Source organism: Lineus longissimus, chromosome 6, assembly GCF_910592395.1.
Source record: "Lineus longissimus chromosome 6, tnLinLong1.2, whole genome shotgun sequence".
In the NCBI taxonomy this organism is placed as follows: Eukaryota; Metazoa; Nemertea; class Pilidiophora; order Heteronemertea; family Lineidae; genus Lineus; species Lineus longissimus.
Genome location: NC_088313.1, coordinates 16941150 through 16967830, shown reverse-complemented (window position 1 = coordinate 16967830; position 26681 = coordinate 16941150). Strand labels below are relative to the sequence as shown.

Here is a 26681-nt window from a genome sequence, read left to right as displayed (position 1 = left end):
GTTCACACCTCGATCCAGTGGCTAAATTGATGAAATACGCTACTCTCCTAAGAAAAGGAATATACTGTGCTAATATTATCTTAATTTGGTTTTGTACAATATTTTAAACACTAGATGGTGTAAACACCAGCAATTTAAGCCACTGAGTTACTCACAGACATTAGCCTGTTAGGTTAAGAACGAAAGATACTTAAAATACCGCACTTGCATATCGATCGAGGAAACACTTAAAAATGAGTAGAGCTGTCCTGTTCAGTAGACTCTCTAAAAGCGCATTCAAAAAGAAGTAGAAATCAACTTTTAACAAAAGCAGTAATCTCGTCAGGGATTTAATTCCATCGCAATAATTGATTAAAAGCTTTAACAATTGTTTTAGACCGCTGATTTCCCGACAAGAAATCATTCCATTCCATTTCAACATGTATGCGCTGCTGCAGATTTGGAATTAAAAATAATCTTTGATTTGCATTTCGTTTTATCGAGTGTAGTTGATCAAAATGCAAAATGTAAGGAGTACTTTCAAAGCACCCTCGCCCTTGTTGATCAGGGCAAAAGATATATGTACATCGACGTGAAGAAACAGCCGATAGCAAATGATTACGAATCTTTTTTTAAAGCTCGTCATCATATATCAATATACTAGTAGGCCCTAATATAGCCACTTCGACTCACACCTTCAATGACAACACCTTCTCATTGTTGCCTGCAACTATGCAAGCAAATAGGTTATGGAAACAGAACTATAAGAGTTAACAAGGGCATTTTTATAGAGGAAGTATCATTCTAATCATTGTATAGCGAAGATAGAGTATTGTCATTACCCTTTTAGAACTGGGCAAGAAAAGTCTATCCTAGACAGCAGACATATTTATCTATTGGATCAATGAGGAAGACAACGGGGTCATGATAACTTTTCCCTCGGTCAATATTATGTTGCTAAAAAACCCCAGAGATGACGCCTGGCATAAAAAAAGAAAAGAAAGAAATAATTGCCTCCTCCAGATCAAACAACAACTTCCAGGTTATGTAGGAGGGGCACAGGTGCTGCAATTGCCGTCCATTAGCACCTTCAGAATATCAAACCAAATACCATTAACGCATTTCATCTGACCGGTGCTGTTAGGGAATCCGGCGAATATGGTAAATGTCTTTGCTGGAAAGAGGGAAACAAATGTGCCGACTATCCCGTTTCATGGCAGGGTTTATGGTAAAAACGTGAAAATGTAAATGTAAATCTGCCAAAATAAAGAGGCTGAAACATTTTACAAGTTTACATTTCATGGTCATTTGATACTACAGTGACGCATCTGTACGTGATTAGGACTTACACCCACAAAAGACAAATCAATAGTACTGACAGGCCCAATATGAGGGAACTGGGAAACTAACTATAGATTAAATATCCCGATTAGGCACTATTTAAAATACAACGTGCATTTTTGAATTGATGTGACTTAACACTTAAATTGTTGAAAACATCAAAAACCTCTCATTCGAGAGTGGCTGGTGAGACTGAAAATTACAGAGTTTACGCCCACATGATACAAGTCAATAGTCTACCATTACCATAGCTTGCTCTCTCATAAACTGCCTTTGGGGACATCAATAAATAGTTGAATTGATAGATATGAGTTGTGACACAGGGTCACCACGCCTAGATTAAGAAAACATCAATGTTGACGGCGAGGTTTCACAATCTAGGGTCCATATTGGTACTTTGATAGATAATCCTGTGAAATAATTGTTTTGATGCCTAAACTGTTTTAAATGGGGAGTTTATAGGTAGTGTGCTTTCATCGTAATTATCATATCTGTTTCAAAGTTGTTGAAATATCAAAACAATTTCTTCACACATATTGCTGTCAATGTATCCGGTGAATCATTTAATGATGTGTATTGTTTATGATATTTTGATTCCACCTAAAAACAATTAGTCACAAATGCTGTGCAATAACATATTAAATGAAATATCATGAGTTTTCAAGAATCGGGTTAAATATATCGATGAAAATATTAAGTGACATGATACTCCAACGACTCGAGGAGTAACTTTGTTAACTGGGGACTATAGGCAGAATGCTGATGTATTGTAGAATAGAAAAGATGTATATCACTGATTTGTGTGATTTAATCTGACCCAGTTGGTTTTATGTTCCACATAGAGCGGACCATTACACTGATGTGTTGTTACAGATTTCATGTAAAGACTGGGGTGCATCTGAAATATGAGCTTAAACATTATGCAAGCCATCTGCGTATACGTTAGATACAACCTTTAGCTTACAAGAAGTGACTTGGCTGGATACCCCTCAAACGAGGTAAGGCTTCGTTTTACCCTACTTTCCCACATAACCATTCAAAATATTTCTTTTTGATAACCAACTTGCTGCTCAGCAAATATTGCACAGTCCTGGTATTCTCACTGCGTGTTTCACTCCAACTTGACTTGCCGCAGCATGACTTGGCAACTATTTGAACAATACATGATTTCGATCCAGGCTATCAACGATCTCACATTATCGCATCATTTACGTGGCAACTATCACAACGGTCACACGGAATAAACCAAACCGCTCTCAGTCTATCGTGTACTCGCATATGGAGTCCCTGGATTGCGAACTGTGGTTTGATAACTGCATCAAAGAATACCGGTCTATTTAGATATTGACAACCTAACAATTGGTCGGAGAATACAATGTGCAACATGTGTGACTGTCATCAAGAATAACTGGACAGCTTTTACGGATACTGCAAACACGATTGTATTAGGTGAAGAATTGCTCGTATTCTCAACTTTATCAGTTTAATCCAAAACAAATTGTAAGGGGGAATGTACCAGGGCATTATTTCAAGAACTTTGGAAAATGAAGATAAAGACTCGGGTTAATTTGTTGGAAGCGAGACATCTATCGTAAAGACCCGTGTAAGGACTTTTATTCTCGAATTCGGAAACGCTGATTGCTCTTGACAGTTGGATGTCATCAATCTTATGACGTCATCAGTAGGGCGTTTGTTGGTAAGTATAACAAGTTTGGGTATTTTTGTTTGCTGGTCGAAACTAACCCGTTTGAGGCAATAAGAAATCAACATAGTGCAAATTGCAAATTGGCAATCATCTACGGAGCAATGATGGTGTGCTTCTTGTCGCCGCCCTCACCTAATTTTAAACATGCAGCGAAAATGTCCATCTTAAAGTAGCAGAGGATGTGGTCTATTATTCCACGATGATGAAATATTTCCATTGCCTAATCAATTCTCAAACCTTATCTTAACTTTCTATTTTGGCCGATGAAACTAATTTGCATTTTTCACCACTATATACTATGTTTTACCGATTATGAAAGTTGAAGGAAAACCTTATATGAAAGTGGCGGACAAAAAGTGTGCAAGAAACATTCATCGACTTCACTGTGTCATGATATTATACTAGTTCACGTGAAACCGATGATAGTCGACTATGCACGCATCGTGGGTGCGTGTTATTTAATGTAATCGGTGATAATAGGTCCCTGTCCCTTCCCCTGGGGACATCATTGAAGACCACTAGGGTATTGCCAAATCATATGACTAATTGGTTCCTTTTGTAACGCTTATCATGAACGGAGCAAATCATCTACATTGTTAACATCTTGACACGAAAGAAACATCACGTTCGACAGGATCATCCAGGACCCCGACCTTCCTTTGCGGAAGAAACCCCTAGCTTTCGTGACCACTGACAGCTTATCTGCCCCTCCCGGGACAAAATAACACTGACAATCCCATCGACAGGGGATGGCTTAGACATCTATATAAGACTAGGCTTTATGAGCAAGTGCTTGTATCTACATAAATGCTCATCTAGAACTGAATCCCAACTTATCACTCAACTGGGCTGATCATGAATACATATTTTAGTCATTTGTTTGAAAAGATATGTTTCGAGACATCATATCAGGAGTTACCCAAAACAACCCTTTCTAATTATGTCAGAGTATGCTTAGAACCTCATCTAAGCGTCAATAGATAAAGGGCGAAGAACTATTATGCACTAGTTTCATCTTGGAACCTAGCCGCCTTTGAAATAATGATGATATCAAAAAGTGGCACTGAAGCCAGGCCATTTACGACAACAGTATGGCAGAAGAAGAAGAAAATCTAAAACTTAAATACCGGGTAAGAAATATTTACTACATTTACGTGTGAAGGAAGCTAATTTCAACAGATTACTGAAATTAAAAATCAAAAAAGCAGACTTTACAAATGCACGTCGAGCATGAGCTTTAATCATCTTAAGATGCTCCTTTTATTGAACTTGAACTTTAAAGGGTAAAGAAGCAAATCTGATGGAATCCTCAAGGCTGTGATAATGACTCCCACATCGACATTCTAATGAAGCTAATAACTACATGCCCCTCTGCAGGTAAGATTTCTAAATGCAATTTGAAACTTTATATAAAACCGTATTAGGTTGTTTTTATCACTTCATTGATGTCATGATTGATTTTTGAATGAAATTAAATGTCATGGAAATTTCCAAATGGCTAATGTGGGTCTGCAGTTATCTCAATGGGTTCTCACAATGGTCTCCAGCACATAAACAAATTAAACACTGAATAAATAAAATCAGACTCTGGTCGAGAAGGGGTTTAAAGGTCCGATCAGAGCCACTGATGATTCACTGGGTCGTTGAAGACCAGACTTTTACACGTATTTTTGTTTTACACTCTTGATCAAAGAAAGTGTTGCCAAGACAGCACTTGTTGGTGATTATCATCAGAAATATACCTCCTGTACTTAAATTGGAACATTGTACTACTAGCATCATCAACCATAATGTAAGCCGTATATCTTTACCAGTATTTGATGGAAAAACACCACGGTTTTTTCTTCACCTTTCATGTCAGTCTGCTTCAGGCTCGGTGCAACTGATGAAGAGCTGAACGAAGTCACAGCCATTAAATGCCGAGTTAACTGTCATCGTATAACTGATATTGCCTCTCGGCTCTATGTAGAAATTGGTTTTAAAAATTCTCAAACCTCGTCATAGAAATGTTCCTGAGGATGTTCAGCTTTTCTTTTGATATTTGACTGACGAGGTAAGGTAACATGATTATCAGAAAAGGCATTACTTATATGAATACCAGTGTTAAACAGTCCGTGTGAACTCTACTTCTTCTCGGCCGAAAGAAAACCAAAAGTAAGTGGTTTTAAAAATTCTCAAATCTCGCCATTTAGAAATGTTCCTGGGGATGTTCAGCTCTTCTTTTGATATTTAACTGACGTGGTTAGGTATTCTAAAATACCTTGGTACCGTAAAGTCAACTTTTAAATGGAAAATGCATAAGCCTCGTTCTGAGAGTGGAGTGTTTTGGACACGCAACCAAGATGCTCTACCAAAGTTCCCTCGGGTTGCACTAAAATGTGGAAACCATGCACACAGCTCACTTCAGAAGTTTGAGGCTCTCAAAACACTGCTTCAAACACAAATCAGCCAAGGAAGCATCAACCACCCTAAGTTTTTTAATGAGCACAACACATATTTGCTGAGAAAAACGCTCCAAATAGCCCATTTGCGCGGATTTTAGCATCACTTGAGCGAGCCGATCCGGACTTCCTATACGCGCTGCCGTAACATAATGTAAACAACGGCGCTACCGGCGCTCCGGGCAGGCGATGGATGGAATTTGCCAAATTCGCACATATTCAAGTTATTTCGTGGCCTATCTTTTTAAGTTTGAGGTATTTTAGAATAGAAATTGAACCCTCGGCTTCGGACCTTGGTTGAGTTACCAAGACACTCTCGGGTGGAGCTAAAATTTCGTCCAAACCCTCGCCTATCGGCTCGGGTTTGGACTGTATTTTAGCTCCACCCGAGAGTGTCTTGGTAACTCAACCAAGGTCCTCCGCCTCGGGTTCAATTCCTTAAACATAATTATCAGAAAATACACTACTTGTATGAATACCAGTCTGTGTAAACTCTACTTCTCGGCCGAAAGAAGACCAAAAGCAAGTAGTTCATTAAAACTTAGTTTGAAGACGTCCTTCATGACCGAATTGAAAAACCAATTTCATGGAGAATATTGATTGAAATCTGGAGAAAAGAAGTCATTGCACCATAAGTATCAACAAGTCAAAATTCAGGAGTTCCTTCGTCAAGTTTATCAGTACAAACATTTGGTTGTGCACAATATTTTAGATATCGTATCAGAACAGTTTCGCGAATTTTGCGGGTAAAAGTGCCATATTTCCATGTTTCCACAACCTGATTAATAGATATTCGTTTTGAAAAAAACTCCCCAATCATACTAAAGAAAATGAAACGAATCAGACTTTGCTTCTAATAGCTTGACTGTTGTTATAAACATTTTTATCAAGCATTGAAGAAGAAAATCCACACTTGTTCAAATCTATGAAATATCTACTGCTCTTTCGTAAGAAAAGTTTTGTAGCTGAAGTGATCGAGATGATACTGAGGATATCAAAGTTTTCAGACGCCCCAAAGGTGGAATACTCTCAGGTTTCAAAGTAAATACTCATTGATATAAACAAACCGGTTTTATATAGCATAGGGCCTCAGGATTCATCTTATCTTCATGTGAACGGTAGAAAGCGTAAAAGAGGGTAATTTCAAAGGAACTGCCTTTGCGATGCAAACTGAAGTTACTGACGTAACTAAATACAGCACCTATTGAAGATGAAACACCCTTTTTTCTCAAAGCAGTTTCATTGATACCCTTGGTTATGACAGGTCAGAGTTATATTTGAAATGTCCTATGAATTTACTATTAAAATAACCGATGTTTTGTACAATGCCATGAAAAAGAATCAGAGAGGTATTCTCTGATAGAAGTCCGTGATTGATGTGATGAAACGAATTTTGAAATCGTATGATTTGGGGAAGAACAAACTTTAAAGTATCTTTATATACCCCTAGTAAACACCCTCGTGTGTTCTGTTAACGGATTACTGTTTTTTTATCTTACAACATGTCTTTCGGACATAACTGTACCCTCTTATATATTTCTTATAACGACAAAACATCCTTTATGGCATCAACTAGTCACGCTTTTTTAGTGGGATCCATATTAGGATCTTCAACCACCGTCAAATTACCACGAGTTCTTCATCTTCACTGAGCGTACGTACCCTCAGGTCCAATTATCATTCGATTTTTTTCATTTCGCTAAAAGTATAAGTTAGCTGTCAATACTGACTGCCTTATTGATAGGTGACGTGACAAAAACATTATTGGACACTCCTTCCCATATTGTGTCAATTTCAGAAGTCTATCCTTCCAATATTGTGTCAATTTCACAAGTCTAATCACATTGTTATACAAATCAGCATCGATTCTAATGTCTGGGAACTTTGTAATTATATTTGAGTCAAAAAAATCATAAAATCTATAGTTTTTCTAAGGGGTGGCTTTGGCAAGACTATTTAAGTGATCTCGGGCTGTTTTCATTAAATGGCATTTGACGTTATTTCACAGGAATTCTACATTGTATGCATTTTTTGCATTATTTGGATGTTGTGCGGCGTGACATGACAAGCACTGCCGCACGTGCTGATCCTCTTTTCCCACAGACTACCAAACCTAGGTATAAGATCCCTATTACATCGGTTATGGATGAACATACAAACAAGTGTTCTCATCAACCAATGAACGTTTCTATCCAAATCAATTTCGTTTTTATGGCATTAATGTCTGTTATATCGCTCCCGGAGTTGCAAAAATGTGTAATCTTTTTTCAGTGCTACGTGACACTTCACCTTGGTTGCACCAACATCCCCTGGAACTGTTAAAAATATTTCCGATGTTAAATCAATCATGATCATACCAACGATGATGAAGTGATAATGATGCGAACATATGATACGTGAACACCAGTGAGGCGGGTACCAGAACCTGATCAATGATATCACAATCATCGATTGTCAAACAGGTTTATTGCAAAATATGAGGCAAAAATCAATGAAACAGTTGAGGGAATGTGACTTTCAGAAATTTCACTCAATGAATTCCTGGGCGATGCATTAAGACTCGCAGATGCATTTATTGACCTACATGTACACGGCGGTTCAGTTAATACAAAACTCAAACAAAATCATTTACCGGTCATTACTGTTATTCATGTTTCCCCATGACGCGGTGGGTTCTAAACTCAGCGGTGCTGCACGACAGTATTCTGGGCTCGATTCCCTTGGTCTTCACCATAATTATGAGGTCATGGATTCATTGCACTGATACAGAAGCACATGGTTGTTGATAAGGTCAGGTTCGTTCTTCCTTAATTTGAAATGTGTAATCAAACTTGAAATTTCCCAATTTTTAATGTGTAAATACGGATTGAAATGTGTCGCTTTTTTCAATTCAATTGGAAATTGTGACGTGTTGAGTTTGTTGTCTCAGAATCAATCATCCGAGTGGCCGAGAAAAAATGAATATGTAAATTTATCAAGGCGCTAATGATCTAGCTAACAATAGAAAGAATAACGTTGTTGCAGTTGTAATTTGATATTACATGTCACAATATTGATTTGCTTGTCATGAAAATTAGGTTTTATTGCTTCATTAGCACAGTTGTAACCAGTTTCAAACATGTGCCGGGAGCTAAATGCCACCCATATCTGTGGTAAACATTATCACGCTGAAGTTTTTCGGAATACTTGTTCGAAATAAGGGTGAAACGATGTTTTGCTCAACAATCTGTAAACCATGAGGAGCGCATTTCAGGACATGCAACACAGATGCCGAACTTGTGTGGTAAGGGGTGGGGTCACGTCAATGAGACTGGGGCATTGGCTTTATCAACTTGCTGCTGTTAAACATGTTTAACCAATCAATATGCTGTTGAAGAAATTGAACGATTTCTTTTTACTGAGACAGTATATACCTTCACGTTCATTAATGTACACACTGATGACAACCTTTCAGGCTCACTTCTATTGTATATTGCGGTACGGGTCATTTCACCTTTCGGCTCTTATGTCAGGAGGGTATGTCAACCTATTGAAATCAGACTAATTGCAGCACTCATATCAGCACTAATTTGGATTATTCGATGTCAGGTAATTATCATATCAACTATCCTAATGAAAATAATACAGATAATTTGTTCAGCTAGTTTGCTATCCAGATAATTTGTAATATGATAATTTTGATGCGATGTGTTTTTGGATAGGGGGTTACTTCTCAAATTTCCTAGATGGTTGAGAGTTTTTCAACAAATAGTGAATGAGAATGTAGATTTTACTGATGGCCAGATTTTCGATGGTTACTGAATACCTAACCTCGAGATGGAAACATGGCTAATGTCCGAGGTTTGAGTCTCGTTCAGACCAGGGGTTTGAAATATCAAGAGCGAAGTTTATCAACTGAAAACTACTGGGCAGGTATGCGCGGTGTAATATAGATGGCCTTCGTTATCTTCTGCTAGCAGTTCGAGGCCACAAACGACGAAGTACATGTATATGAAAATGATTATAATCTTTGTCGATGTATTCTTGAGAATTTTCCCGATTCTTTGAACAACTACGTGTGGAAGATGATCTACGATTCTTGCGTGAATGCATTAGCACTTGACGTGATGACCAGACAGACCTTCGTAGTTCATAGTTCGTAGCTCGTGAAGGAGTTGGGAAGCCTGCCTTTTTATGTTGTCAATCAACGACCGATGATACCACCTGCCCCGTCCGCATGGTGTCAACTGAGGGCCGATTTATCAGCACATCGGTCTAATAATTTCTTATGTTCATCCCTATTTTCGGAAGTTAGCCGACTGACCTTTCTTATGTGTTGGAAACAGAAGCTGTTAAAGCCCTATGAACAGTTTCCGTGATTACACTTATTATAGGTATCATGTGGACACGTGAATAAAGGATGATGAACAATTCCACTGTCATTTGTCTCATTAATGATAATTGTCTGATGATAATAACATCGAGTCTCACCACAGTTAGGTTATGAGCAGTCTCAATCTCGCTCATTAGGAGGTAAGAATTGATAGGAAATGTGGTGCTACGGCAGACATCATTTATAATTTAGTCACATAGTCCAAGTCAAGGTATTAGAGTCAACTCTTAATTCTAAATGTTACCTTTGCACACTGCTTGATGTTCCTACTGTTATCAACGACACAGACATGCTGGTGTGACAACGGATGAAGTCCCTCTCTGCCCCATTCTTCAAACATTGTTCAAAAGTTTACAGACGGATGGAAACATATAACAGTCCTTGTTCAAGAGTTTATAGTTATATGGGCATATATAACAATCCTTATAATGTTTTGTTCGCATGACACATTAGTTTATTCATCCGGACCAGTTTAATATCCCTGGCGTAACTTTATTCTTAAAAACTGTGGCAACAATATCGTAGTATCATTATTCACAAGCTATGACTGAATCACCGTTGGAAAGGCTTCACGCTTGTTGATAGAGTTTTTTTTCCTCTCTCAAGCTGACGTATTTACACTCTCGAAAACTGTTAGAGATTTGTTTGACCATGCACAATAAATCTCTCTGTTGGAACTACTAAAAATATGAAGCACCGGTATAATAACATTTATCAAAGAGTGATGTTTATTGAGAATGATAAATCACTTTAATTGTTTTTCTTTGTCCTTCTAGCTTTGTATTTAATCCATTTCATTTCCCAGTGCTGGTGATTCTCGTGACTATGTGAAGGAACAAGTGATCTACTGAGTTAATTGATAATAATAATTTATCCAGAAAACCGACCTCAGACAAATATTGCCTTTGACCACTAGACTAGGTCTACTCGTTTACTGCGAGTTTGCTGCGTTTGTAGAGTTTAAAAAAATGAATTCAGCACAAGCTATTTGGTGTAAGAGACTATCTGAATTGTAAAGGCAATTGAAGTCAGCCTTCAAAGGTTGAACGTCTAAAAAGTGTTATTTCCCCTCAATGCAAATAATCTATTTTTAAGTTTCGTAAGATTCTTTAAGTCTATGTTGTGGACTGTGAAAACCAAAAACCTCTATACCCCGTTGTTTTTTTTTTTCAATTAGACTCATATGAGTAGACCAAGGCCATGTTACGCTGATAACACAAAACAGTCATCCTATTCATTACTCATTTGCCCAGGGAAAGATAACATGGTGTTTGATTATAATAACAACACCCCAACAAAATTGCCCGGATATAATCACTTTAACCTAAAACTGGAAGTCATAGAATAGAGAACACTCCCATTTCATTAGAAGTCAAATCTGTCTAGCCTCCACAGCAAAACACTATCCACGGGCAAAACCTCAAGCAAATCGTGACCTTATCGTTCTTTTCCCCTTCAAAATCTTCCTTTGTGGTAATTTCGGGGTTACTTAATGTCTATCGATCACTTACTAGTTTCCAATATCAACTAGAACAAATGTCTCTTGTAGTGTCAATATAACCTACGCAAAATTGCAGTTCTTTTGGATGGAATGCACACACGTACTGGCATGCTACAGTCACCCATCTATTCATTAACGTTGAGCTACTCATCCAGTGACATTACTAGCATAGTAAATGTCAAAGGAAGACCCAGACTATTAGCCTCTGACCCGCTTGCCTCCTGTTAATTATCCAGGACAGGCTAGCCGCAATAAACAATTAGTAAGACATGAAAGGGGCGAGGGAGCAGGTTTACAGGACGCAGAATAACATATGAGGTTAACACTTTTAGGCAAAGAGGTACATATATCATATACATGAGTTGGTTTGCAAAGCTTGGTGTAAAAGCAACTTGTATATGGGTAGAATCGGACGCATTATTTTGTTTCGTTACCTCAGTATACCGGATTAGAAATCGAATCTGTCCTTCATTGACAACTTCTCTGTACCGATAAAGCAAAGTGTAACGAGCAAACTATGAATTATTCATTCGTTGAGAACTTGGTTTCCTGATGAAGCATCTTGTAATCGGTAGAATATGATGTATCCGTTCATTACCTCAGTGCTTTGATTTAATACTGATGAAGCAAATTGTAATGGGTAGACCACGTGTTCTTCCTCAACGCGACCAAGATCCACAATGTTATGTCTGGATCCTAACTGGTGGCTTAGTGCGTTTTCATGATTTACGACAAACTTTATATTTCAAGAATGCAAAATGTTCTTACACCCATGGGCAGTAAATCACAGAATCAGTTACCTGCATTCTGCATCAACTGATCAACACGTCATTCATCAATCACATTGAGGATGAGCTACACCACCATGCACGCAACAAGGCTAAATGATGAATAGTTTGCTTTGACTGCGGTGGTTTCATCTTATGTGCTCCATCTAGGTTCTCTGCGAATATTACATTTGTGGCTATCAAATCATCAAACCAAGCGTAATGACAGAAAAATCCAGTCCTCTGGTCATCTGAGTGCTGATCCTCATAGCCAAGACATTTGGGAGGTTTTGCACTTAAATATTTATCATTCTATTTCGCCCCAGGAACTCGCAAACCTCATGGTGCATACCTAAGTAGACGGTTGGAGCACGGCCACGCACGCTCGTCTAACCAGTGATTTTCCTTCTAACATGTCTAAATTACCATCTGTACCCAAGCACGTACTTCGCATGCACGTGTATGTCTCTGTTAGGGAATATTTAATCAACATCACCACGAAGGTTCGAGGGTATCATTGTTCTGACGTACGCGTGATGTGTTGCCTAAATGTTCAATACATTTCTCCAACGCCCGCCAACATGCATCATTTGTTCTTGTGCAATTTAGGTACCCAAAACAAGTATTTGAACCTGAACCCAAAACGGTTATATGACAAAGGAAAACGAAGAAAATTTAAAGAAATGTTTGATTTCTCCAGAAACATGGCGCCACTGCTACTATCATACAATGTTAAAGGTTTCTAAAGAATCATCGTATCTTGTCATTCTTGCAATCCTTTTTTTAAACGTGACTCACAGCGAAACGTTTATTTCAAAGGCTTGGAAACAGTCCATGAATTGAACATGGACGATATATCTACAATCATAACTCAGAGGCAACCTCCCTTTAACACACAGCTGATATATCAAACCCATTTCCTTGTCTGATATAAATTCAGGCACTAATGAAATTAAACGAAAAAATATCCAGCAAAACATCTTTAAATATTGAATGCTTTAATCAAATGTAAGTGACAATAAATTTCGTCATTATATCATCCAGAAATGAGAATCATTTTTAATTTGAAGAAAATGGCGCATTTTATGCCAAGTTGATCCGTCGGGGCTGATTTAGAATGATGAAAAGAGGAGCGATCATTAATGAGAAATTTATTGCACTTAGAAACTTTTTCTGTCAGATGATGTTCATTTTCGAATTTGTTACAGAAATTTTCTTCAACGATTTTATGATTGTCTTCGAGCATAGTTTGATAGCCTGACCTTCGAATATCAAACTATGCTCGAAGATAATAGGGGAATATAGATAAAGACCGCAATCAATAGTTTCACTTTAGTTGTGTACAGAAGGACCATGTGTAAATCTTTATGACATCTTCACTAAAAAATTGTTCTGGTCTTTAAAATAATTTCATACCATGCAGATGAGCCACGCAATTAACTCTTATCTATTTTTTCATTTGTTAATGTCTCTACCGTACCGAACAATGAAGACTAATAGTACCATCGCATGCACGTGTAGATCAGTGTGTGTTGATTAAAGGCTTCCTATACTGATCAGAGCGGATGACCAACATCATGAGGTTGGAACTAGATATATTGTAAGTGTGTAATAACATACCAAACGATGAAAACTGATGAATCAGATTGTATTGATTGAGAGCTAGGAAAAAAGAAAACTGTAAAATGTCTGAAAACGTCTGAAAACGTCTGATATTCATCAGATCTACAGGCCTAACTGAGATGCTTTTTTATACTAGTATTTTTATTTTGTTGCTAATTACTGGCAAGGGAAACCCATTAAAGAGGCTAATTTTTCGCCTAATGGGTTTCCTGTCTATGCTCTGCTGTTGTTCTATTACTGCTTGTTTTATGTACATGTATTTTTTGTAGAGCATAGAAAAGTTTAAATAAATAAACCCCCACCCCCTTAACTCTCAAATACTGACAACGACGAGGGATACATATTTGTGTATGCTGATGACCCAGAAAGGGCTGTGGTTGAACGATAATAGTTATGGTCGAATGTATTACATTCATAACATTAATAAGAAATATGTTCTCTAAAAATTTCTGAGATTCCTTTATCCTACGCTTGGTAGCAGATCATAACAAATATGACAATCAGTAACGCTGAACCATTTGGGTTTTCTGGCTAGAACAAAACAAACCACAAACACTCCATCAAACCTAACGGTACAATAACAAACATCATAAAGCTATAACTGCAAACAAACCATTAAGTAGTCACTTGCTAAATAATTTGCCCAGCATGTCAAGAGAGAAAGTGCTACATGTTGGGCAAATTTGATCAGAATCCAGCTGGATTACTAATTATTAATGATCCTATCATTAATCTCACAATGATTAGATTAGAGTTTGCCCGCTGAGGTTGTCGACATGGCCGCTAACATGTTTTCGTTGTCCTGCGGTTAGTGGTGATTTGTCATCCTCAATTGGACGGCCGCGATTTATTTTCTGAAGTTGAGTCGAATCTTGTCATTATTAGGAACTTTTTGATAAATTATTTAAGAATTATTACTGAAGTTTTTGATTAATTTTGTAATCAAGGTACGTTGTTAGTTTAGCACAAAGTCATCCTTATATTGAATTGCTATGGTGATTTGACGATGCTAACGAGTTTTGTGACTAACTGTTGGCGACGGTGATATTCAAACCCAGGAGTGAACGGGCGAGTTTAAAAAATAAATTCCATCAAAAACCTTTTGTTTCGCCCAAGTTCCTATTCATTACCATTATATTTAGATTTAAATGTCGTTGGCCAAATCTAGGTGGTGACCACATTTGAAGATGTTACCCTCTCACACTAGCAAGCGGGCCACGTTTCTAATATACAATAATTCGGCTCATTTTGATTTTCCTCATGGGTGAGAGGGTGGCAGTCCCTTGGATTTATGCCGATAGATATTGCAGACAATAGATTTAATTTTCCTGTAAATCATCCATTTTCATCATTCTTCGTATTCTTATCTTCTGCAGGTTTTATAGTTCTCATCAAATCACCATGATTTGTTCTGTGTCCCATAAACACTACAGGGTGATTCTGATATTAAAAGGCAGATAGGATATGTTATGAATTTTAAACTTTAGATTAAGCCAGAAAATCAGTTCAGCTTTTGAATGATGATGATGATATCAAATGCAGCCCATGCAGATCGACTTGTGGTATCAAGAAATAGGACTATCCATGGGAAATTACAATGGTTGATTCATCGCTTTTGACGGCAATATGTAGATAAACATTCAAAGTCTGAGATCTGTGTAAAAATCAGACTACATTTACTTGTATTATGATTGATAATGAGACTAGCTAGTATGGCTATTTCACCCCAAGATATTTCGTCTTGATGACAGTCAGCTTATTTTTTCATTCTCCAAAGACTCCTCGGTGGCTTACCTCAATCAGAATCTCATCAATAAATCTGTGAAATAATCACATTTTGACAGCAGCTAATTAAAGCAAATCCCCGGCTGTTTGTTTTATAAGATCGATCCGGTTTGGTCAGTCATGATATGTAATTAAATGTGCCAAATTTTAAGTTTGATCTGCATTTAGAGATTTGGTTGCGACTGGTCTTATTTTAAGTCATGGTCGGTTCGTGTATACCTTTACTTGTGGTCCGCTGGTTATAAGAAAATAAACACAGATGTAGTGCAGCACAAAAAGACGCCAGCGAGATAGACATTTTCATAAGATGTGTCTCTAATGAATATTGGCCTACACGGCAGACCATTCTTACAAATCAATCAGTGTTAATTTACATGATTTAAACATATCAAATTTAACTTCAGACTTAGAACTAGTAAGGAACATGATTGAAACATCTCAAATTCTATTAATGAGGGACAAACCTGGCATTTAAAGGTCAATCGCACTATAAGTCCTGAAGAAACATGAAATATGATGAACTTATCATACTAAAAGGCTTAGGCTTATACTCACAATACTATGTTTTATTACCAATACATAATATTCGGCTTTTAGAAGTGCAAGAAAGCAGTCACTTGGCCTTTAGGTCTGTGATGATATCACCTTAGCCGGTTAGTGATCATCCTCAGCCAGCAGCCTTTGACATCAAAGTATAATTGAAATGTAAAGTTCATGTGTTCTTCTTTGATCAGCGTCGTCCTTGCATCAATTTAACAATATACCGGATTAAGGCACACTTCCCACTATAAGTACGATTATCGTATGAATACTTTACAGATTAGCAATATATTAGAAGTTAGTTTATGCTTCAGAGGAATTGATAAAGCTTTGTCACAATAGGTAATGGATTATCACGAAAGGTGTGGGCAAAGACGAACGAGTACAAACTACAAAATAGCTTATTTTACCATGTTTACTAGTTATTGCATCACTACCTGACAATCACAAAAGAAAGGTCAACAAAATCATTCTCCAGCACTTTGTCTATTAATAATATGATTCAAAATGTCCACGTCAATTGTGAGAAAAAGCATCCAATCGAATGACAGGCTTTGGAAGTGCGAAGCATAAAATCATAGTATTTACTGACGATGTCGGGTGGTACTATTACACGAATAATAGCTGTAATAACACGCATAAGCGTCGGAAGTGGAATTGCTCTAGTGGAAGATTCTTAAAGGTACAGCAGCGAAGGCGTATTTGAAAATTCAGATTTTCTATTTGGAAGTTGTGTCTTTGTGAGGGTATGAGGCAGCAGCCAAATCAAACCAATCCGATCCACGCCATTCACTCCTCGATCAGACTATTATACATATGCTACGTACATATCATAGCTTCAACATACACAATGTACAATGACGGGACATAATAGGTTATTCCAAGTCAATATTGATAACTCATCATCTCATCCACTCATCATCTCAACAAATGGTCTCAAGTTACCTTTGTTTCTAACTTCTTGCACTTAGTAACTATTCGTTTTTCAGCAAAGCAGGAGCATTTCTTGATATAAATCATATTTTAACTTTTTTTAAATTGTTTACTTATCTTTCAATTATTGATATATTTCGTCTTATTTTACAGATACTGAATGCATCCTTGAGGTCATCGCATGAAGAAAGCTACTAGTTGTCGAGTAATACCATTGATGGACAAGCATCGGAATACCCAGACATCGCCAACACAACAAGCAGATGTTGTCGAAAACCTAACTTGAAAACAATTAGTTTAGGGGAACAATTTAAGACATACAAAAGGAAATAAGTAACACCTTAAGGAGACAAGGAACATCCAACTTTGACCTCTACAGGGACATTTTACATTGACAAAGGAACATCCAAGACAGGGAAGGAGAGTAGCAGGCTTTCTCTTCCAAATCAAGCGAAATTTGAATACTGAAAGCAGCCTTTCTCATAAATGACAATATTTAGGGTGAATTAGAAGAGCACATTTTAACTATAGATGGCAATGTGTTATTTCATGGAGAGTCGTATGTGTATCTAGATTAATGTGGACATCGTTTCGTCATTAGTGCCACTTATAAAGGGGGATATAGAAAAGTGTCTATGTGTCAAATGTGATTTTTTAGATATCCTGCATTCTATCGAAAATCAGGAACCATGAGTGCAGCCGTCATTTACCGTAATGTCAACTCGAGCGGGTTTGAGTACCCGCAAGTGTTCAACACAACCGTCATCCCGTTGCAGGAAGGTGACGGCAACTTCAGTTACGAAAAGCCAAGTGGTTTATTACGCTTCAGTGAAGAATACATGAAATATCATGGCTACTTCAGCGCCATAGTATGTGCATTCGGAATATTCGCAAACCTGGCGAATATCATTGTGTTGACGCGAAAAAATATGATATCATCAACGAACTGGATTCTGATGTGGCTAGCGGTTGCCGACCTGCTTACAATGATGTCATACTTCCCAGTGTCCATTCATTTCTACGTCCTGCGGGATCCAATGTTGAGTTTCCCAGAAACCAAGAGTATTGACTGGATTCGTTTTCTATTGTTTCACAGCAGTTTTACTATTGTCTGCCACACTATAGCCATCTGGTTGACCATCACGCTTGCCATCTTCCGTTATGTTTTTATCTGTTTCCCAACACGAGGATCACAGCTGTGTACTCTACAGCGCGCCAAACTGGCCATTTTCTTGGTATGCTTCTCAACCGTGATAGTCTGTGTTCCAAATTTTATGACAAACGATATAGATTTTTCAAGACATTCAAGAATATTCAACGCATCGGACCCTGTGTACACAATACAACTAACTGCTTTAGCTGCGGAACATGATATCATTGTAAAGATAAACTACTGGGTGCAGGCAATAATTGTCAAACTTATTCCATGCTTTCTGCTGACTTGCCTAACCATCATGTTAATCTTAGCAATGCACAATGCCAATAAGCGGCGTCAGAAACTCAAATCTCAGGGTCGTAAGGACGATTCTGACCGAGCGCGGGAACACAACCGAACGACAGGCATGCTGCTGGCGATCGTCGTACTCTTCCTGATAACTGAACTTCCGCAAGGCATCATTACGTTACTCAACAGCTTTGACGAAAAGTGGTACAGAGACGTCTACCTACCACTAGGAGATCTTTGGGATATTATGGCGCTTTTGAACAACTCGATAAACTTCGTCTTGTACTGTACGATGAGTCGAGTATTTCGGGATACGTTTGTGAAAGTCTTCTGTGGCTGCTGTCCAGAACGCCGGCCGGGATGGCTAAAACTACGGACATTCGAGCATAAAAATGTAAATAATGATCCCACCACCACCAGTACCACTACAAGTAGTATTTAGTCACCAGGCGGTTTACACATATTTGGCTAAGTAATTGTTCAAATTGAATAATTATCTTTTCTATATTCTCTCTTCTAGTAGAATTGCTCTCAAGAAACTTGCTGAAAACTGGCTCTGGTACTAAATATAGTACTCTCTGGATCCCTACTTGCTTCTAGCAGTCTAGTAAAGGGACATCTGTCTATATAACAAGCAACTAACCAACCAACCCTTCAAATATTTCCAAGAATAATGGATACATTTTCGCGGCCAGAAGAAAGCGACAGTTAGGCCTGAGGTGGAGGGACAATTCTCAAATTTGGAGGGGATGTTGTTGGGACCAACCCGCAGCTGTTACGAACCTATTTCAAATCACTTTGGGTCTATTTTGTCGAAGACAAAGCCCGCAAATGGGTCGTTTTTATGAGTTTTTTTATTAACTATAATATACATGTACCTTTCATTTGCAGGGAATTCCTATGAAGTCTATGAATTCGAATAGGACGAACAAAGATTGTGACGGTAGCACTGTCAACACACAGCTAGCTGCACCAAATGGTGAATGAGGGGTGCATGCAGAGACTCCAGCTGCAAACCTCAAAACATGCGTGCACATATCTGGCCACATCGATTGTAGATATTGCATAGGACGCTGGTGTGATGTCTTCCGTCTGTGTTTTAAGGTGGAAGCGTCCCTTCCTAATTACATTTTCTGAAGTGAGTACAATTCGATTCAGCAAGGGACGTCAAAAAGAGAGGAGGACCGATTTATCTGTATATTACAGCGTTTGTTACGAACTTTGCTATTGTACGGTGTTGTTACAGACTCAAGCTTGATCTCTGGCCTATATCAGATGAACCTCGACAGGGCCAAATACAAGTAAGAGATAATCCAGAAAGACATCTTCAAATTGCCGGCATGTGTGTAGAAGTAGAGTGTCCGGCCATATTTTATTCTGGTGGATTATGGTTCTATAGATGCCATGACTATCATGACTGTCATGACTTGGTTTTCAGAGCACTGACTCCCACCCATGAAATTGGCACTCACTTTCTAACAATGACAGTCATGAGCCCGGTCAAAACTAGCAAAACTTTAGCAGATCCCCTCCCGCCTGCCTGAACTGTGTCCTGTCTCGGTTTGTGTGTAGTGTGGTGGAATGTGTTGTCAGTGAATGCATCTTGTTCAATCAATGAACTGTTGAAATGGTGAATGAATGTGCAATGCGTGAATGGTGCAAGGGGGGGGGGGTTATTTTGGTATAATAGCATTCCGCGAAGATGACGTCACTGCAGCTGCTGCCCTATATTTCCCCAACGCTGAATTACAGGCAATGTCGGACAAACATGCAGTTTCGTAATGGATTCTGGCTTTCTAACTAGGGCAGTTAGATTCAATCTGGCACATGTCCGAGTGTTGGAAATACTACATAATTGTTCTGAATATTTCTCTCTCTGACTCTATGGTATCATTCTTGCTAAAAACAATGCAGGGTCAAAGATAATTGACTTTGAAAAAAGCTCAAATGCGTAGAAATAAGTGTCGATGTCCGACTGTCACGTGACTAAAACGTCATCAATATCTTATGCAAATGACCTTGTGAGCTATAAATAGTAACTTCGCGGGATGCTATTATACAGTCGTGGCTATGACACGAGCCACTTCTACACATCAGACTATAGACATCAAAACAGGCCTATGTTGGAATCATGTGTTCATCAAACAATTTACATTCATATATCAAAAGGAAATTGTCTGCACCCGGCAATAATGAATAAATGGCACCCTCTGAGTACTTAATAAAAGAAAAACATGTCAATGTCGAAACAGAATGAAAAAATACATGCTACGTGATATGATTTAAAAGGTATTTCTCACCCTTTTTCCGGCCTTGATACTTTTCCCACGCATATCAGATCGCTATATTCCGGTTGATACAAAGACCGGGTCAAGTACTGTTTTTCGATAAAGGCATCGATCTATTAAAGTTTGAAGTGAATTTTTTTGTAGCTATCAATACAGATAACCTAAGCCATAAGTCAAGTGGGACAGACGTTATCATTTGGGTCATCATATTAGAATATAAGATTGGGACCAGAACGGGGCCTCAAGAGGGTCGAGCAATTCCTGTACTGATATCGGAGATGGCAATTAATCATCAAAGACCTATTGTTTCTGCCAAGTTGGACATTCAACCTCCTGCATTGTAGATAAACTGTTAATAACTGACATTTTGACAATGTATGACCTGATTAACGACTATAAAAAGTGTTTCATTAAAATTGTAAATAGTAGATGTGTTCTAGACTATTAAAAGTTATATCACGATATCAAGAAAACGCACTTGTATGCACGCAATTAGAAAATGTGATAAGAAAATGAATATTTCACTGGATTGTTTCACCTGATCTTCAGGCTGAACTCCTAAACGAGAGTGATATCATGTAGGGCATTTTCAGCATTTTTTCAGGCGTGTTTCTGTGGTCTGGGGTCTGAATGGATATGACATCTGCGTGATATCTCCCAAACATTTGGGTTATACGAATATAACGGACCAATTTTGTTGTGTTGTCTGGAACTGAGTGTGAGCGTTGCTGCTTAGAATACAGCAATATAGGCCTACCGTTATGGTGCACATCCTGAAGACCCCTAGAACTCTATTTGAATGAGCCTGTATGTCGGACAGAGACTGAGGGTCCGTCTCCCGCCCCACGCAATGTCTGTTCTACGTTTCCTCGCGGTGTGAGTGATATCAGACTACAGGAACCTCTTGTGAATGACTGATTGATTAGTATGTGTTTAATTCAAGATATACGTTTTCGGTTGGTTTTGTTTTTTAGGAAAAGTTAAAGACTTGAACAGATGAGACTTTTGGAAAGTATAATTTTGGTTGAAAGTGAGCAAATACACTGCAACATTATCAAAGTGAAGCAACCTTGGGTATTATCCTCACCGTTGTTCATGAAATATACTGTCGCCTGCATCAACTTCTAATATTTGACGACGATAGTTACGTATGCCTCAATGTCGGTGTGTAATTTATTATATTAGTAAATTAATTGGGACATGATTATTTTGGTCATTTATACTCGAAAACATTAATGGTTTGATACACAGTGAAACACTTTAAGTTGACTTACACATATTTGTTTACAATCAATAAACGGGCGTCTCCCGAGTTATCAGGCAACTTCCAATACACCGCTCTTTGAAAGAATAAATTACGTCCCTTTCTTGTGACAAACAGACCCCTTTTATGTTTCAAATAATGTAAAATACCGAGAGTAAGGTTATATACTAATATATCACGTATTTATTGATAACTGGCTGTTGGTCATTACGTGACACCAATGTACATAATCATCAGATTTGATTAGATGTAGGCTGGTCCCAGTGCATTCATTTAATAATACATGTACTTATAGTCAATTGTATGAGGTGTCTCTGAAAATAGTGTATTTGCTGTGAATAACAGTGCACTTTGACTGGGGACCGGACAGTAAGATACATGTATATGTATAGAACATGATTAATCACTGTGTTTATATATGATACGTATAGTACATTTTGAATGTTCATGCTTGTTAAAAGTATGTTGTATTTCAAAATAAAGCAAAACTGTTACCATTAGATTTTGTTGGCGTTTCCTTTTCTCATGGCAGACATGACTTCGATGGAATCAACAATTTATACACTTTTTAATCTCCAGACAAGACTGTTAACAATGACTGCAACAGAATCAATGTACATAACTTTGAATACGTTGCATCAGTGACAGCGCATTTTGCATAAACACCTGGTTATGATCATATTACAATTACGAACATATGACGACAGGGTATCTAAAACGAGCCAGTTGGCCAACACATAGATCACATAAAATAATGCGGGTGTCTCTTTTGGAATATGGAATGAACCGTGCATGCAGCATATTGTAAAACCTGTTGTAGACTATCTTCATTTACCGTTCCTCATACACGCCGGCAGAAGAGACATTCTGGTAATACATGCAGGATGGTTCAACCCCTCAAAATGCATCTTCCCGTTTGCTCGTGGTTGACCTTTTGTCTAGTAATTGTCCATATTTCTGTGTCTGATGCGGAGACATTTTCATCAATTCAGTCAATCACCGAATCGTTCCGACACGAAGCGAAGATGATGTCCGAGATCTATGACTCTCTGCAGCAGGTGAGCCCAGGGAATGATACGTACGGAGTCACGCAATTCCGGATGTTCATCAACGATACTAAGAGGTTTTTCGAGCAATTCAAGGACGAAGAGCACGTGGAAACATATCTGAAACATCCCATCAACATCTATCACTTCATACGAAGGTGTGCCGTGGAATGGGTAAAACGCACGCTCCCATTAATCAAGGCACAAGACGCAACAATCTCCAATATTTACGAAAAGCTGAAGACAACTTTCGACGAGGACCGACTATGGCCACGCAGAGAAGACTTAGTCGGAGTGTCTTTAAGCCTGATTCGCCTCCAAGTGACCTACCTACTTGACTTCAAGGAATTAGCCACTGGGACTCTGAATGGGACGAAAACGGATCCCCTAACTGTCGACGAGCTGCATGAAATCGCCATGGTTGCTTTGGAGAAATGGAAGCCAAAGAAAGCGATACTGTGGTTAAACGAAACTGCTCAGATAATAAGGGATGGGGATGACTTTCGATATGCCTTCATATATTTGTATAGATTCCATCGACAGATGGCGGAGATTCATGAAAAGTTCGGCGATTATGAAACGGCTGTTAGGGTAGCTAAAGAACTAGTAGCGTTCGATCCGGCCAATGTCGCTGCTACGAATTACTTGGCTTCTCTAAAGGAGAAGGCAGGCGCTCTCCAGTCACTGGCCTTGACGGATAAGAGTGCTAAGTCAGATACCAAATACGAGGCATTGTGCAGGGGAGATCTCGAAAAGCCGCCTGCTGAGGTGAAGGAACTTAAATGTTATTTTAGGAGATCGGCCATACCCTATCGGCCGACGAAGGTAGAATTGATCAACCTGACGCCAGAGATGCTAATTTACCACGACATAATATACAAGGACGAGATAGATCGGATTAAAGAATTCTCGAAGCAACATCTGAAGCGATCAAAGATAACCACAATGGCTGAGGACGGTATTGACACGAGCGACATGCGCGTTAGTCGACATGCCTGGTTTAATATCAAAGATTCGACAATGGAAAAGGTTTACCGCCGGGTTGAGGAGATCACTGGCCTCGGGACTGAGCTCAATTCTGTGGCAGATCATCCTTATAACGAGGACATGCAAGTTGTAAACTACGGTCCAGGAGGCTTTTACACACCCCATCATGACTTTTTCTATCCACCAGACCATCATATCGCATGGGATACCTTACTTGACGATGACCGATACGCAACTCTGCTATTTTACCTCGAAGACGTTCATATAGGCGGTGCAACTGCGTTTCCTACTGCTGAAGCACGTGTGCCAGCTGTGAAAGGAAGCGCCGCTTTTTGGTGGAACATGCACCGTAATGGTACTTCGGATGCAAGGACACTTCATGCTGGATGTCCCGTACAGATTGGATCGAAGTGGATTGGCACCATATGGTTTCGTTACGTAGCGCAGTGGTCTCACAGGCCGTGCACCACTAATAACTATGAGTAAACCCCTTGGCAGTGTGACGATTAAAGTGTCATGATTGACATTGTCCGTTGGTTCAGCATCAGCTGAACTAGAATCATCAGCTAGAATCCTTTGTTCCCTGACAATCGATCCCAGGACAATACTAATTTTCTCAGTTGGAGATCTTCAAGTTCCAGTTCAGTTTCAAATTTTCGAACGAACGGAGCTGGCCTTGCGACTCCGTTTAGAATGTGTCACGAATTTCAGCAACCCTTGCATCGAAACGAGTCCCCATTTCGAGTGAAGAATGAACTGAGTTCTTCTTCATTGCCCTTGACATACGTTCGGCTAGATGAGAGTCCATCGTAGAAACAGCTTCTTTTCTCCTCCGTGATACATGAAATTCCTTCGAACCAGTGTTGTTGGTAACCCTGTCCCGCCTCGCAATAGCCTCGAAAAGACCATCGGCTCCGTCAATGGTGATACTCCTGCGCCGCCCACGGTGCTCTTCTGGAGGGGTCCCGTCACCAAAAGACTGCAGTGACAAATTATCAACCTCCAGCTCACCCAAAGAGTCCATGGATCTGGACATCCGTCTTCGACCGAGCACAGCCGAACGTAAATCCTTATCCAATTCTCCTCGGTACTGATTTGCTCGCCTCATGGCCAACGCGAGCTTCGGCAATTTACCGTCGCAACTGTTGCTTTCCTCAAAACGAAATGGCCGGGGTGCTTCATTCGCAGTCACTGCGGGTTGCCTGACGTCGGTTAGGGAGCATGGGCGATATAAAACAGTCAGAAGATTCGACTGTGTCCGTCTGGAAAGAAGAGGGGAAACAAGTTTCGTTGTTCGACCGCTGTCTGAAGTAGATCCTGAACGATCTGCCGTGTTAGTCCTGAAGTTTAGGGTATCAGGGATTGCAATATTGTCATCATTGTCTTGACTGTGCTGACTGGTTGGTTTCTCTGGATTCGACAAGGACCGCCGCCTGTTTTGATCTGACATCGGGGTCCCAACGACGACAGCCGGATTCTTCGTGCGCGGTCTGAGCGGGGCCGTCTGAAATGCCAATCTCTCATGTTTCAGTTTCTTCAAAGTTGCATTAAACTCTGTCTGTAGATCCTTCTTCGTATTGTTTAGCTCATGCTGCAACCTTTTGTTCTCCAACCAAACTTTTGAATCATGCAGGTTTTCATGTGCTCCTGGTTTCAACCAACCACCGCCCTTCCTCATTACACCACCAGATGGATTGTTCATAACTCTATAGCTCGAATGACAAATGAAAAACGTCAGAAAATTCCCTGGTCCACAAGTGGAGTAGTCCACAGTCTCCTGATCTAGTATTTAGCCTTATGAAGATCCTTCCTTCAAACTAATTATAAAGTATTATAAACTATAAAGTCTTCCACCACCAAGTCTGCTCACAATCTCCCAAATCCAGGCAGCCAAAACGGAGTGACAACGCCAGCCCCAATCTGTTTCATTAGAAAGAAACGGAGTAGATGAAATGCGGCTATGGCCAAGTTGAAAGTTAGGAACATCAATAATTTTGGAGACGACTCGGATCAGTTCTCAGATGATTTCCGAAGTCCTTGTGGATCACTGTATATATACTGGTTGTTCAGACCAGTCACTAATTCCGTGAAAGTTGAAACAAACAAAACCGTTCCACGTGATATCTAGACAAGTAAACCTGCATGATTAATAAAAAGAATACAACAGGCCAGGTAATTTGTGGAACGGAATCAGGCAAAGCTATTGGTAATACTTTGATATGACTATCTCTACTATAATCCTTAACACGGCCAAATCGGTCTTTTGTTATTTGTTTGGGTCTGGAGTCTTATGTAATAACATTGACGTTTTCACAAAGGTGGAGTATATTTTTGTAAGCTTTACACGAAGAAAAGTCAACTATATATGTCTTATCAAAAGTGGTCATTTTCAATTCTATTCAATTCAATTCAATTCGTAGTACTGTATTCATGATGATATACCTATGCTAAATCCTCTAATTTTCTGAAGAAAAATGGGCCGAAAGAGACAAGCCGCACAAAAAAGTGAACACTGTTTGGCAGGCATTTTCGTATTTTCACAAAGTGCCACAGGCGAAATTGTGAGTCGAAAAGCGCCCAGGGGTAATCCCATCCAAGGTATTTGGACCGGTAACAATCATAATCATGAGGTTTCATTGCCTGCATAACCGTAGGAGTTCACCCC

General features: G+C 39.1%; 3 protein-coding genes across 10 annotated transcripts in view; 2 read left to right on the top strand and 1 right to left on the bottom strand.

The window, feature by feature from the left end:
- Positions 1-22483, top strand: part of LOC135488942 (G-protein coupled receptor dmsr-1-like) — a 156593-nt gene extending 134110 nt beyond the window's left edge. For 6 of the 8 annotated variants that reach the window (XM_064773932.1, XM_064773930.1, XM_064773931.1 and 3 more), the window contains 2 exons: positions 17141-18825; positions 19323-22483. In XM_064773932.1, the coding sequence (XP_064630002.1) occupies positions 17677-18825; positions 19323-19418 (1245 nt within the window). In that variant the 5' untranslated portion in view covers positions 17141-17676 and the 3' untranslated portion in view covers positions 19419-22483. Of the gene's footprint in view, positions 1-2763; positions 3017-17140; positions 18904-19322 lie in introns of those variants that run through there. The other 2 variants (XM_064773934.1, XM_064773936.1) reach the window with 2 other exon arrangements.
- LOC135488941 (sodium- and chloride-dependent glycine transporter 1-like) overlaps positions 1-26681 on the bottom strand; it is a 234830-nt gene that overhangs the window by 194799 nt on the left and 13350 nt on the right. The gene's annotated exons all lie outside the window — the stretch shown is intronic.
- On the top strand, positions 22759-26284 carry LOC135489580 (prolyl 4-hydroxylase subunit alpha-1-like). Its single transcript, XM_064774983.1, has 2 exons — positions 22759-24510; positions 25205-26284. The coding sequence occupies exon 1, from the start codon at positions 22868-22870 to the stop codon at positions 24500-24502; it is 1635 nt and encodes a 544-aa protein (XP_064631053.1). The 5' UTR covers positions 22759-22867; the 3' UTR covers positions 24503-24510; positions 25205-26284.